Source organism: Priapulus caudatus, unplaced genomic scaffold, assembly GCF_000485595.1.
Source record: "Priapulus caudatus unplaced genomic scaffold, Priapulus_caudatus-5.0.1 Scaffold697, whole genome shotgun sequence".
Classification (NCBI taxonomy): Eukaryota; Metazoa; Priapulida; class Priapulimorpha; order Priapulimorphida; family Priapulidae; genus Priapulus; species Priapulus caudatus.
Window position 1 is genome coordinate 133986 of NW_014577758.1, and position 15571 is coordinate 149556.

The 15571-nt window shown below is 55.1% G+C and overlaps 1 protein-coding gene across 1 annotated transcript in view; it reads right to left on the reverse strand.

The window, feature by feature from the left end:
* The window catches only part of LOC106812885 (melanotransferrin-like), a 74308-nt gene that overhangs the window by 40195 nt on the left and 18542 nt on the right, over positions 1-15571 (reverse strand). The window contains exons 4-6 of the mRNA XM_014816883.1: positions 15389-15511; positions 14135-14599; positions 10517-10583 (exon numbers count right to left, since the gene is read on the reverse strand). Of these exons, the coding sequence (XP_014672369.1) occupies positions 10517-10583; positions 14135-14599; positions 15389-15511 (655 nt within the window). The remainder of the gene's footprint in view (positions 1-10516; positions 10584-14134; positions 14600-15388; positions 15512-15571) is intronic.

Sequence of the window (15571 nt, forward strand, 5' to 3'; positions counted from 1 at the left end):
TGTGCTTAAACGCTTAACAAGCAGCATTAACACATTAACCAACACAGCGACAGCAGCCACTGTTTCGCTCCGAAGCCATACTCGAGTTATCATCCGACCCGCGCCGAATTCGCGACGCGGTAAAGGCAAGACACACTGGCAGCCCGACACGCGCACAGAACGTAACGCGACAAAAAACGACAAAGTGCGCTCGGCGACTGGCGCAGCCACACTGCAGCCGACATCGAGCCGCTGTAACGACAAAGACTTCACCCAGCACTCACCACAGTGCCCACTCGATGAGCAAAACGGCAAAAACTCCTGCTGCATGCTTTTAAATAAGATGGCTGTAAAAAAACGCTCTATTGAAAAACCGAGAATTTATAATACAAGAATTATTACACGTAGCATATAATTACGAACGTAAAACAGTAATCACGCTCTGATGGCCTGCCCGCAGCCTTGCATGTTTTCTGGTTAGATGGTCGTTCGCGACTCCACTGTTTATGAAGCGCCGGTGCGAGTTTAGCGCTGGGCGACCAGTCTACTTCCCTGCGCCTAGCATTGGTTATAATTTTATGCACGTAAATGGCCAATGTCACGTTGCCGATAGAACGGCTGCTGACTTGGCCATTTGTAAAAGTGTCAGCGGCGAAAGTCGCTGGCAAATAGAAACGTTTTTAAATATGTTTGTCGTCCGCCAGCTCGTTGTCGCGCGCTCGTTTGTCGCCGTCAGTGTGCAATGGCAGCTCATAGGAAACAATAGTTCTAATTCTGAAAAGGTTTGTCGTTACGCCGGCGGCCAACATCAGCTGTCGCTGCAGCTGTGCTTCGGCCCGCTGTAAGACCACTACACGCACACCCTAACAGCAGCGCAGAACACAAATATCCTACGACCGGGCTGGAATCTTAAACGCCAGTGCCTATTACATACAAATACGTTCGGATAACAGATCATTCGCTATACCCTAGATTTGCTAACGAGCGTCGTCCTCGCGCGGTGGGCGACCCCATGGTGTGCAGAAAATGTGTACACGACATATACACGCCCAGCCTACCATATAACTTACTCACACCATCAGTTGCTACAGCCATTAACCAATACAGAACACTAATACACTATATTGAATGTCTCAGTCTGACATGATTACAAACTCGCGTTAGTAACCATTAACGTAGGCCTACCTATTTATTCCGACCCGCGTAACGTGCCAGCGTTACTCGACGTTACGTTGTACTTGATACCTCTCCAGCACTTGTTCACCTACTATAGCTAGCTGTACGGCACCCATGGAAGATCTGCAGATATCACAGCATCCCGCAAACACTCTACCCAGTAATGCACATGCACTGGTTAATATCGGACTGCATTCTAAAACACAGCCTGCCTCTACCAACAACTACGGGCGTGTCTCCCTCTTTTGCGCCCTTTTCTCTCCATTGCTTTTCACTATCTTCGCAACTGGTCATCGCGGTGGCGACCCCTCACTAGACGCCATCTCCCGTGAGATACAAACTTATGAACACGATGCCACGCATTCTAAAAGCGAACTCTGCTACACTCCCCCCAACTTAAAATTGCAAAAGCCCCTGCCTCAACTTTATACTACCAAATAACAATAAACATAGCAGATTTTTTATTTTTTTTGTTAACACATGCTTATTACTATGACCACTGGAAAACAACCGCACATTTGTCATGTAAACACAGCACTCCGCCCTAAAAACAAGGCGGCACCGCCCAGCGGTAACATTACAAAGAATGCTGTCAACTACAGAAATAAAGCAAATCACGCACGGTGCCGCTTAGTTGGCCCCCCGGCCACTATGCCCGACGTTCCTCCCACGCCGTCCAGCGGGTCAGGCAGAACCGTTCGGCGTACAGCAGGCCCCCGGAACCCGCTTGCCGACGCTCCGCCCGTAGTCCTCACCACATGCTATGGGTCTCCCGTCTCCATCCACGTGCTTACTGTCTCAGTTCTCACCTACGTGTTACTGTCTCGGTCTCCCACGTGTTACTGTCTCGCGTTTCACCACGTCGCTTACTGTCTCAGTCTTCACACGTGTTATAGTGGTATCACAAAGAGGAAGAGTTCATCACGCCGGCACCGGCGACAGGGTTGCCTTCGCCTCTTTATCGGTCCGTTGCGTCTTCTAGCAGCCACCAGTCTGCGTAGTCTGTCTGAGCGGCCATTACGTCTCGCCGGCATGCGGTCGGGCGCGACAACACGCCAAACCGCTCCCTCGGCGCGGTCTTACATGGGCAGGCTGGACCACCTCTGCCCGCCACAGGCAGTGGCGCGTGGACCCCACCACCCGCCGTGCGCATACTCCAGCATCGACACCGCTGCCTCCCCTTGTCCGCTTCGGCTAACACAATCGGCGGTGCTTGCGAAAGCAGGATTCATACCCCCGCGAGTGTGATCATCACTGCAGGAGACTCACGAGGGTCATATGCTTACGCTCACTTTCCTCCTCCTTGCTGACTCGCTGCAGGTTGTTTATCTCACCACGGGGCGTCCGTAACCCAGTTTGAGCGATCCTAGTGCCACGCGTACGAGCGTCTCTTCTTACTCGCCCTCCGCTGCCAACTCATCCGCTCTACTGTCCCTTCTGGCAAGCCATAGTACTGCAGGCGGCTGCCACTTGCCAGCCGGCTGCGGGTCACTTTGCTCCGGCATTCGCCGCCAAGCCCCGTCGTCGGTACCCATGCTCCATGCTCCAACGGCCTATTGTTTGCACCTCGCCGCCTCGTCTGCCATGCCCGCTTCTCCACTTCTGGTTCTTGCTGCCTCCGCTGGCGAGAAGTCGAAGTCCATTGGGGGTCTGTGCCGTCGCCCCACTGTTCCCGACTCACCATCGGTCGCGCGGTCGGGGTCCCTTGCGTCGACACAGGCATCATCGCGACTCAAAAAACGCCCAGCAGATTCCTTGCTCTGCCCCCACCTCAACTTCATTGCCTCATCCCCTCAGCTTTCCGCATTTTAGGGTCCTCGGGCCCCGACATCATCGACCACCCACCGCTTTCGTGAGCGTTCTTCCTGCTCGTACGCTCTTCCGAAGGTTATGATTACACAGACCACCTTCACCAGATCCGTGCTCCTTGCCTGTATTCGACCGAGGCGTCCACGACTCCTAACACCAAAGTAATGCGCCAGTCCATGGCCTACCCAACTTGACATCGTTGGGCGGATAGAAGTACCTATACCAGGCTTCCGTCAGGTAATGCTGAATTGGTTACCGTGCTTGTCGTAGCACCTCCTTCTGCCGCTCAGGCTGTGCCATCAATGGCAGTCTTCTTGCTCCGTTCGTGCCGCCCGCCGCGCGATCGCTTGCTCACCCACTCAACATTATTCGTGACGGGACAGGCCGGCAAATCGAACTCACAGTCGGTCGGGCTGCGTGTCCACATCATGGTCGATGGGCATGCCGACCTCCCTGGCCCAACACAGCATTCAATATTTCGGGCTGACGCCAGTGCTCTCCTGCATTGCTTCCCCGCATATGCTGCCTAACATACGGAGATAGGTACTCCCAATCATCGCAGTGGCCCAAGCATATCCTGCGACGTCCGATTGGAATCGCTTCACCAGGCCGCCGACTGAGGGTTGGTAGCGGTCGTCGTCCTAGGGTCTTCTCAATCCGCAAGTAGATTCACACCCGGCAAAACAACCGCCGACTCGACCCACAAACTCTTCGCCCCTGGTCGAGAGTGGAGTGTCCTCGCGCACACAAAACAGTTGAGAAGAAGTTCGTGACGAGGCAGTCCATTTTGTGAAGTAATCACGCAGAACAGCAGTATGTGCTGATTACCCGACGTTGTCGTCACCTGCAATCGGCTCCCATTGAAGTCAATGCCACCAGACCGCTCCTTGGTGCGGCCCACCGGCTTGTTGCGCAAGTCCCGCACGCGCGCTTGCCTCCCTCCTTTACCTGCCTTGGCGCACACGCTCGCCACTGCTGAGCACCACCTCTTGATCGTCGGCGGCCGCAATTCCCGGCCCACATGAAACCTCTGCACGCACCACCGCCTCCAGAGTCTTCAGTTGCCCCGAGGACACGCGTTACCTAATAAATATTAAACTTACTTCGTACTTATTGCTTATTACTTCTCACTTCGTGACCGGCACCCCCTCCGTATTTCTTACTTCTCACTGGACGGCCGGAACCCCCCCTTTTTTGGCGCTCGGGTGTTCGACTGTCCTTGCCACATCGCGATCCTTGTGATCGAACCTAGATAGGACGGGGAGTAACGGCCCTGTCAGGGTGCGCAGCGACAACGGCAACCGAACATATACCACGGCCAAATAGAGTAGTCGAGTAGTCGGTTAGGTAAAGAGAGAGCGAAAACCGTTACACTGGTGATGCGTGACCAGGATTGCGACGTGATGGCGAGACGACGAACGACACGCCAGACAGTCGAGGCCGAGTTGGAGATGCAGGGCGTTGGATGGGACCAACCAGATGCCATCGCTCCGCGCAGTGGTGGAGGGGGGCAGAGTAGCTCTAGAGACTCTGCGAATGCGCTGCTGTCAGTGCTCGCTGCCAGTCCAGCGGCAGTTGTGGGGCAGCGAATGCTGCAGCAGGAGGGAGGATCTGGGGAGACGCCTCGGCGGCCGCCACAGAGCATCGATGGGCAACTGCGGTCAGTGCGGGAGGTTGAGCAGCAGAGACGGAGAAGAGCCAGGCAGTTGCTGCAGGACGTCATTGATTTGGCGGGCGCCCCTGAAGACCTGCTCCCCCGGGATGGCAAGCGTGAAGGTCGGAGGTCGGACTGGATGACTGGCGATGAGTCTGAGGTGGATGCATGGGAGGCGCAGCCACAACTGCAGACAGAAACACCCTGGGATCAGGCGGAACATTCGCCGACGGGGCAAGGAATAAATGTAGGAAGGCCGGTGAAGGAGATGGCGACACCTCGCGCGGGGAATCTACGGAGGACTCGCGCCGACATGAAGTTGGCGCCCTACTCTGGGGCTGCTGGTGCGCCGCTGGGTAGTTTTCTGCGGCAGTTTGACATTACGGCTCGGTGGAACCAGTGGGATCCGTCCGAGCGCGCAGAACAGCTTGCGGCGGCTCTCGTGTGGCCTGCGGCGGATGCTCTGGAAGAGTACGAGGGAGTGCCCAGCGAGGAGTGCCTCCGTAGAGAACTCCAGGAGAGGTATGGGACGGTTTGCCGAGAAGAGAGAGACCAGGCTATCCTCGCGGCCCGCCGTCGTCTTCCAGGAGAGGAGTGGCTTGAATACGCGAGACAGCTCCGAAAACTGGCCCGGTCGGCCATGCCGTGGGCGGCATCAGAGCACCTAAGTCGATGGCTCAAGGGGCGACTTGTGGATGAACTGCCCACAGAGGGCCACCGCGCGTATATCCTAAGCAAGGGATGTACGACCATCGAAGCAGCTGCAGCATGTGCCACCGACTATGACATGCTGGTGGTGCGCGGGCCCGCCCCGCTGAAGAAGCCCCAGGTGGCACCAGTGTTGAAATCTGAGGAAGCCAGTTCCGGGGAAAACGCATCAGCCGCTGTTCTGTCTGAGGGTCTTCAGGAAATTAAGCAGATGCTAAGGGACCTTCTAAGTAATGGGGGACCCAGCGTTCAACGCCCGGCGCCTCCTGGCAGCGGCAGGGTCGGAGATCATAAGAGAGGGTCCAATGGTCAGGGACGCAGACCAATGACCTGCTACGAGTGCGGAGAGGTGGGCCATTTCGCGCGAGAGTGCCCGGAACGGAGGAGACGCCGGCGAGAAGAGCTCGACCATTATGGGCCACAGCAGTACAGTGACAATGGGCAACAAAGCTATGCCGACGCAGCACGAGGATGCGGGGGACCACCGCCAGGCAGAGCAGGTTGGACAGGTGACAAATCACCTCGGCGACAACCTTACAAGGCGGGGTGCATGACAAAAGAGTCGGGAGACACTTGGGCCGGGTCTAGGCCGGAAAACTAGGGAAGGCGGAGTCTGTGCCGAGGGCTTCAGCCTACCAAGGAAAACGGCAGACAGAGCGACCGAGAAGGTCGGAGATCCGGGCGGTACTGAATAGGCCGTCCTGGCGAGTTGGACTTGTAGTGTGTGGGAAGGCGGTAGAGTTCCTGGTTGACACAGGTGCAGAGGTGACCCTATTAGATAGCGGGGCCTACGAGAGGTTGCCTCAGGGGAAGCCGGGACTGACCCCGACGGTGGCAGAGGTGGTCGACGTTCAACATCGGCCATTACCGACGCTGGGCGAGTGTGAAGTGCAGCTTGGGTTTGGCGGCCAGCGCTATTTGCACGATGTGCTGGTAGTACAGATGGGAGAAGTTGGTGGCGTGCTAGGCATGGACTTCATGGGCCAGCACAACTGTCAACTGGACACGGGTCGCGGCTACCTCACGATCGAAGGGGTTACTCATGCCCTCTACGGCGGACGGCCTGTCGACAATCGTCGTTTGTGATCGACCCGAACTGTGCGAATTCCAGCGGGACACCGAGCCGTGGTGCAGGGCAGCGTGCGCGGGTCAGGTTGGGTGGTCGCCCGTCTGGCCATCGCGGAACCTACGCGTCGGTTTGCTGAATGCGGGGCGCGCCGGGGAGTTGTGATGGCGCGTTGTTTGGTTGACACGGCGGGGAACCGGGTGCCTCTGTCGGTAGTCAACGTGGGGTCAGAGGAGGTCGTCATCCAGCAGGGAGCAGAGTTGGCCCACTTAGAGGACATTGCTCAAGTAGGGAGAGTGGGCGATGGCGAGTGCAACTCGGCGGAGAAGGCAGTGCAGCAAGTGCCGTTACATCTCCAGGGATTGATCAACGGGATGGATGCTAGTGTGACGACCGAGCAGCGTGGTGCGGTAATAGAGACGGTTGACGCTTACCGCGATCTGTTTGCAGCACCGGGTGGAGCGTTGGGCCAAACGGGTGTTGTCAAGCATACCATCGACACGGGTAACCATTACCCAATTAAGCAGGCTCCTCGACGTTTCCGCTGGACAAGCAGCAGGCCTTAGACGAGGAGCTCGATCGGATGTTGGATGCTGGTATCGTGCAGCCAAGCGATAGCCCATGGGCTTCTCCAGTGGTTCTAGTCACCAAGAAGGACGGTGCAGTGAGGTTTTGCATCAACTTCCGCAAACTCAACGATGTGACGAGGAAGGATGCGTACCCCTTGCCCCGCATTGACGATACTTTGGATTCCCTCGCCGGGGCCACATGGTTTTCCACGCTTGATCTGGCCAGTGGTTTTTGGCAGGTTGAAATGGATCCCCGGGATGCAGCCAAGACTGCGTTTGCGGTAAAGCGAGGCCTGTTTCAATTCCGCGTTATGCCATTCGGCCTCGTCAATGCACCCGCCACCTTTGAACGGCTAATGGAACTCGTCTTGAGAGGTCTCCAGTGGAGGGAGTGCTTAGTGTACCTGGACGATGTTATTGTTTTCGGCTCCACATTCGAGGGTGCGCTGGGCAACCTTCGCGATGTGTTTGAGCGTTTGCGTGAGGCGGGACTGTGCCTGAAGCCGTCCAAGTGCAGTCTTTTCCAAAAGAGTGCCGTTTTCCTCGGCCATGTGGTGTCGTCCGATGGTGTCAGCTGTGATCCGGGAAAGATTGGGGCCGTTAGTGGTTGGGACCGACCGGAGAATGTTAGCGAGGTGAGGAGTTTTCTCGGCTTTGCCAACTATTATCGGCGGTTCATCCCCGGGTTTGCGACTGTGGCGGGGCCACTCACCGACCTGACGCGGAAGGACCATCCGTTTCGCTGGACGGAGAGCTGCCAGGTGGCATTCTGCACGCTCAAGCAGAAATTGACAGAGGCGCCGGTACTGGCTTACCCGCTACCAGAGGGGGAGTTCACGGTTGACACCGACGCCAGTGCAACCGGTATGGGGGCAGTGCTTTCGCAGTGTCAAGGGGGAGTGGAGCGGGTGATCGCCTACTCCAGTAAGACGCTCTCCCAGACGCAGCGGAGGTATTGTACCACCAACCGGGAGTTGCTGGCCGTCGTGACTGCCGTCAAGCAATTCCGGCACTACCTCCACGAACGACACTTTACCGTGCAGACCGATCATGCGTCGCTCACCTGGCTTCTGAACTTCAAGGAGCCAGAGGGCATGGTGGCGAGGTGGATCGCCTACCTCGGGACGTTCGATATGAAAATCGAACATCGCCCTGGGAGGCTTCATAGCAACGCAGACGGATTGTCGCGGCAGCCTGGTTGTCGACGGTGTAAGCGTGTAATGTTGCAGTTGCGAGACGGGTGCTTCGTGCGAGAGCGAGGCATCGGCCAGGACCATGGAGACCGGTGCCAGAGAAGGATGGGGAGGCGCTAGACCGATGGGACACCGCCCAGGTAGAAAAGTGGCAGCATGGGGATCCCATGATCAAGAAGATCCTTGACTTGAAGCGGGCCCACGCTGACCAACCCACCTACAATGATATGGCAAGTCTCTCCTGGGAAGGGAAGGCGTTCTGGCATAATTGGAGCCAGCTTGAGGTACGCCGAGGCCTGCTGCACCATCTATGGTCACCGGACCACCTGCGCGGCGACGCGCGGCCAAGGCTTGTGGCTCCCCCAGAGATGCGACGGGAGATAATGAACTTGTTACATGGGGCCCGGATGTCAGGACACCTCGGGGCACTGAAGACGCTGGAGCGGGTGCGTCAGAGGTTCATGTGGCCGGGGATGCGGGCCGACATCAAGAGGTGGTGTCAGCAGTGCGACGTGTGCGCCAGGAGGAAAGGAGGGAGGAAGCGCCGTGCGGGACTTCGGCAACAGCCGGTGGGTGCACCAATGGAGCGCGTGGCCATTGACTTCATGGGGCCCTTGCCAGTGACCAAGTCGGGTAATCAGCACATACTCGTTCTGTGCGATTACTTCACAAAATGGACTGAGGCTTACGCACTACCCGACCAGACAGCGATGACGACGGCAGACTGTCTCGTCACACGGTTCTTCTCACGGTTTGGTGTGCGGAGGACACTCCACTCTGACCAGGGGCGGAATTTCGAGTTCGTTCTTGCCGGGCGTGTGCGGGGGAGAACTACTTGGGATTGAGGAAGACCAGGACGACACCCTACACCCTCAGTTCGGACGGCGGGATTGCGAAGCGATTCAAATGCGACACTCCAGAAAATGCTTGCCACTGGGATGCATGGACGACCATTCATCCGTTATGTATTGCAGCATATCGGGGAATCTTCATGCAGAGAGAGCACTGGGTCAGCCCGATATGATGCGTTTGGCAGGTGGAGGTCGGATGCCATCGACCTGATGGGCACACCGCCGACGACGGGAGTCGATCGGCCTGTCCGTCAGAATATGTTGAGTGGGTGAGGCAAGCGACGCGGCGGGCGCACGAACGAGCAAGAGAATGCCTCGATGGCGCAGCCGAGCGGCAGAAGAGGTGCTACGACAAGCACGTGAAACCGTCAGCGTTACCTTATGGAAGCTGGGTATGGTACTTTTATCCGCCCGACGATGTCAAGTTGGGTAGGCCATGGACTGGGCCATACCTGGTGGTTCGGAGTCGTGGGACCCTCCGGTCGATACAGGCCACAGAGCACGGACCGGTGAAGGTGGTCTGTGTAAATAACCTGAAGCCGTACGAGGGGAAAGACGCCCCGGAACGGTGGATGGTCGATGATGTCGGGGCCGAGGACCCTAAAATGCGGAAAGCTGAGGGGATGAGGGCAATAGAAGTTGAGGTGGGGGCAGAGCAAGGAACTGCTGGGGCTGAGTGCGAGATGCCTGTCGACCAAGAGCCGGCCGACGCCGACGATGGTGAGTCGGAACAGTGCGATGCACGACCCCCAATGGACTTGACGTCCTCGCCAGCCGACAGCGAAGGAACAGAAGTGGAGGAAGCGGGCATGGCAGACGAGGCGGCGAGGTGGCACAAGGCCGTTGGAGCCATGGAGCATGGGTACCGACGACGGGGCTTGGCGCAAATGCCGGAGCAAGTGACCCGCAGCCGGCGGCAAGTGCAGCCGCCCGCGTACTATGGCTTCCAGAAGGGACAGTAGACGGATGAGTGGCAGCGGGAGGGAAGAAGAAGAGACCTCTACGGTGGCACTAGGATCGCTCAAACTGGGGTAGGACCCCATGGTGAGATAACACGGCACGAGTCTGCAAGGAGGAGGAAGTGACGAAGCATATGACGCCTCGTGAGTCTCCTGCGAGTGATGATCACATTCGCGGGGGTATGACTCCTCCTTTCCAACACCGCCGGATGTGTTAGCGGAGTGGACGGGGATGGCACGTGTCGATCTGGAGTATCGACGCGGGTGGTGGGGTTACGCCCACTGCCTGTGCGGGCAGATATCGCCTTGCCCGTGGTGACCCGCCGATGAGCGGGTTGCGTGTTGTCGCCCGACCGCCGGCGACGTAATGGCCGCTCGACAGACTACGCAGATGGTGGCTGGCAGAAGACGCACACCGAAAAGAGCGAAGCCAACCTGTCGCCGTGGGTCATGGAACTCTTTCCTCTTTGTGGAACACTCATAACACGTGGTGAGACTGAGACAGTAACACGTGGTGAAGTCGCTAGAGTATTCGCGATGAAAGGGACTCACTCTTTAAGCCGTGAATGTTGAAATTGCCCGATCTGGTCGACTTGACGACCAAAACGGACTTGAACTGGTCCTGACCGCCGTATATCTCCTTCATGACGGGTCTCGTCTGCTCCCACTTGCCGCCCTGATACGCCCATCCGGCGTCCATGATGGCGTAGTCGGTACCTCCCTCCGAGCCGACGCCGCTCAGGCAGGACTTGAAGTCGCTGTTTTCGACGCACTTGATGCTCGGCATGACGTACTGCACGGCGAGCGCGTCGCGCAGGTCCTCGCACTGCTGCTTATCCTGCTTCGACGCCGTCGTGCATATGCTGATCTCCTTCTCGTCGTTGGAGCTCGGGCAGTAGTCCTTCTCGTTGGCATCGATGAACGACTCGGAGAGGTAGTCGCTGATCAGGATGAGAAAATCGTCGATTGTCTGCTCCCGGGTGACGATGCTGAGCTTCTCCGGCAGTCGTTTCCCGGTCGAATCGGTGGGATTGTCATTGTCGTTTGATGCCAGCAGGGCGGTGACGAACTGCTGATTCGTTCCCTGTAATGAAAACCGTGGCAGACGTCGCTTAGATCGTGCTCGGCGACTGCCTCCGCTAGCCGCCTCGCGCACAGCCGACCGCGGTCGCACGAATACGCGCTGTTCGGCAGGGAGGTAGTACGTTGTCAGATATATCAGAAATAGTCGAGGGTTTTAAAGGGAAATGTCGTGCAAAGGTCATGACAGTTTGGATTTATGATAGACATCAGCATTTATGATGTTTAGACTGACAACGAGCCCCAGTAAAATGTCGCTCGAGCAGCTAAATTAGTGATCCGCTGCATATATATATAGTCGCATTTCTGCAAGCGGTCACAATAATTTAACATGTAGATTTAATCTGCGTATATCTCATACTCGATAGACAGATCTACTCGTATTATGTCGAATAGCGATATACTTGGCGAGTGAACATTTTATGCTCTTGAGTTCTGCACATATCGAATCGAGGTGGCTAATAACCATATTGTTCTTTTTCATCTGACACCTACTACGTGCATCACAAAATCACTCGCCCCGCCCACGACAGATTCTCTTCATATCATCGCGTGATTCCCACAAACAAGTCGTATTCAATACGTGTATATAGCATATGCAGACACCAAGTGTATCACAATTCGACACAAGAATACCACTTGTAAGGTTAACAGTAAGTGAACAGGAAGAAACGTCTCAAAATATAACAAAATGTTGAGTAAATGTTTTACAGAATGGCGTGCAGCATTCCTACGTGTGCATAAAAAGCTGTGTAACTATTACTACCTTGGCGGTAAAATATAGCTCCGCTAAAGCGTCTCCTATTGCCTTCTTCTGTCCACGTGACTGATACGTCATGATATGATGGGTCGGGTAGCGTCCCCAGTTGCAGTTCTCGACTTGCGAGAGCTAAATAAAATGCAAAATTCATCCGTGTGCAATACATCATTGACACTGGAAGGCCTAATCTGCGAGGCTATGAACAAGTAGGTCAAACACGCGGGTCTTACACATCTCGTCTGCTTAGTCTTCTCCATCATTTACCGATTCTTCCTACTACTGCGCAGTGTCGTTGTGATTTATGTTTGCTACCAATCTGATTTTGGCCATATTCTTTTGTTACCGATTGTTACCTTCGCGTCTGCTGTAGATTGGAAACGCGTCGATTCTTGGTGATATTACTGCCCGCAGTACGTGTCAAAAACACATTCATGTCCCACGGCTGTATATAAGCTGCGGCGTCCGGCTCCGAAGCAACACAGAGCCAGCTTGGCTCAGTCAGAGAAGCTCGCACTCTGCCACTGCTCTCTAGTTGCTGGTGGCTTGTCTGCCACTGCTAGTTGACCATATAGGGTGTAGCCGACTGGCTAAGCACTGTTTATTACTGCATCCGGGCCTTCAGCACAAAGTAACGTATCATCACGGGGTGTGTTTTATCTGCCGCTGGCCTGATGGTCAACGGTATGTAATAAAAGCCCTGGCATACCCGGTGTGAACACCGTTACTTCGTCGTTCCGTCTTAGGAGTTGCGTGAATTCCGTTAATCCAGTGGTCGTTCCTGTCAAGGAATTATACCCGGGACCAACATCAGGCCCGGGATAACGTCTTATCGGCAAAAATTCAAATTCGTTACAGTGGTGCCGTGACCAGGATTAACGTTTGAATCCACGTAACTTTAAGACAGCCCGTGAAGGTAGAGTGAGTGTTCTCGACTGGTGCAACTGGTCTCGTTGTCAAACTTACCCGCCTGGTGGTACTTGCACGCCGAACAGGCGATGTCTCTTACCTCCCGGGCGCGACAGGCGAGACGCCGAGAGCTGCAGAGCATTGTTCACGATGCTTACCGTCATTACTACGGTGGGTGCAAGCCAGTGAAGGGTCCGCCGTGTGTGGTCTCCATTAACGATCTAAAGCCATACCTCGGTGAAAATGCCCCTGCAGCTTGGTGCATCCAAGACCAAGGATAAAGTTTCCTCTGCACGTGGTGAAGTAGCCAAAGAAGAGGAGAAGGTTAAGATGAGCGAGTCTGATCCAGAAGTGAACCCTTCATTGCAATCTCAGTTGGGACTGGTGCCTCCGGGGGCGGCTGTGTGCACCTGCTGATGCGGCTGGAACAGTCCCAGGACAGATGGACAAGAGTTCCCCATCACTTCCTGGAGCGATGACCGAATCGTGCGTGAGAGAAGACGTGTGTTGTCCCAGCCGTGCGCGAGAGAGAACGTGTGTCGTCCCAGCCGTGCGTGAGAGAGGACGTGTGTCGTCCCAACGCCGAGTGTCAGGCCGGATGAGGATAGCCTCGCCACGGCAATTGGCAAACCGTGCAGCCTGTGCCAAGTGGAGTGTCAGGCCGGATGAGGATAGCCCCGCCACGGCAATTGGCAAGCCGTGCAGCCTGTGCCAAGTGGAGTGTCAGGCCGGATGAGGATAGCCCCGCCACGGCGTTTGGCAAGCCGTGCAGCCTGTGCCAAGTCATCATGTCAGACCAGTGAGAGATTCCTGCCATGACCTTAGACGTTATGCTGTCTGTTAGGACGGACTCCGTGCCAATGGTGAGCTGCGAATGGTAGACGAGAATGAGTAGACGGTTGCTGGAATGGGAGGATTTATCCTTCCCAAGCCCCGGACGTATATCCTTGTTCTGAAGGGAACCGTGTGATAAACCCGGCAGGCAGGCACATAAGTCTGTACTCGTCCCTGCGAGTTGCACTTCATAGACGGTCTGGTTAGATAGTTCGTCGGACGGCCGTCGAAGAGCCTAAACGTCAGATAGCCACACAGCACACTGCGAGGTGACGAGCTGTACGAGCACGGGTGAGAGTCACGCCTTCCCCGTCGGTATGCTACGCCAGTGTACTGAATGATGACAGGCAAATGCCGATCAAGCACGCTGTTGCTCCCATACAGGGTATGGTGGATCACCGGTTTAAAGAGATCGAGGAAAGGAACTGTCATATCTCTGCCCTGAACGAAGAAGTGGCGACCCCTTTCTATGCAAGTAAAGCGCTCTTGGACAGAGACATTCACGCCACCATACCGGCGTTATGCGGCAACCAATGAATGTTGAAATTGCCCGATCTGGTCGACTTAACGACCAAAACGGACTTGAACTGGTCCTGGCCGCCGTACATCTCCTTCATGACGGGTCTCGTGTGCTGCCACTTGCCGCCCTGATACGCCCATCCGGCGTCCATGATGGCGTAGTCGGTACCTCCCTCCGAGCCGACGCCGGTTAGACAGGACTTGAAGTCGATGTTCTCGACGCACTTGATGCTCGGCATGACGTACTGCACGGCGAGCGCGTCGCGCAGGTCCTCGCACTGCTGCTTATCCTGCTTCGACGCCATCGTGCATATGCTGATCTCCTTCTCGTTGTTGGAGCTCGGGCAGTAGTCTTTCTCGTTGGCATCGATGAACGGGTCGGAGAGGTAGTCGCTGATCAGGATGAGAAAATCGTCGAGGGTCTGCTCCCGGACGACGAGGCTGAGCTTCTCCGGCAGTTTGTTTCCGTTCGAATCGCTGGGATTGTCATTGTCGTTTGATGCCAGCAGGGCGGTGACGAACTGCTGATTCGTTCCCTGTAATGAAAACCGTGACAGACGTCGTTTAGATCGTGCTCGGGGACTGCCTCCGCTAACTGCCCCGCGTACAGCCGACCGCGTCCGCACGAATACGCGCTGTTCGGCAGGGAGGGAGTACGTTGTCAGATACATCAGAAATAGTCAAGGGTTTTAAAGGGAAGTGTCGTACAAAAGTCATGACAGTTTGGATTTATGATAGACATCCGCATTTATGATGTTTAGACTGACAACGAGCCCCAGTAAAATGTCGCTCGAGCGGCTAAATTAGCGATCCGCTGCATATATATATAGTTGCATTTCTGCAAGCGGTCACAATAATTTAACATGTAGATTTAATCCGCGTATATCTCATACTCGATAGACAGATCTACTCGTATTATGTCGAATAGCGATATACTTGGCGAGTGAACATTTTATGCTCTTGAGTTCTGCACATATCGAATCGAGGTGGCTAATAACCATATTGTTCTTTTTCATCTGACACCTACTACGTGCATCACAAAATTACTCGCACCGCCCACGACAGATTCTCTTCATATCATCGCGTGATTCCCACAAACAAGTCGTATTCAATACTATACGTATAGTATAGTAGTCGTATACGTGTATATAGCATATGCAGACACCAAGTGTATCACAATTCGACACAAGAATACCTCTTGTAAGGTTAACAGTAAGTGAACAGGAAGAAACGTCTCAAAATATAACAAAATGTTGAGTAAATGTCTTACAGAATGGCGTGCAGCATTCCTACGTGTGCATAAAAAGCCGTGTAACTATTACTACCTTTGCGGAAAAATATAACTCCGCTAAGGAGTCTCCTATTGCCTTCTTCTGTCCATGTGACTGATACGTCATGATATGATGGGTCGGGTAGCGTCCCCAGTTGCAGTTCTCGACTTGCGAGAGCTAAATAAAATGCAAAATTCATCCGTGTGCAATACATCATTGACGCTGGTATACTAATCT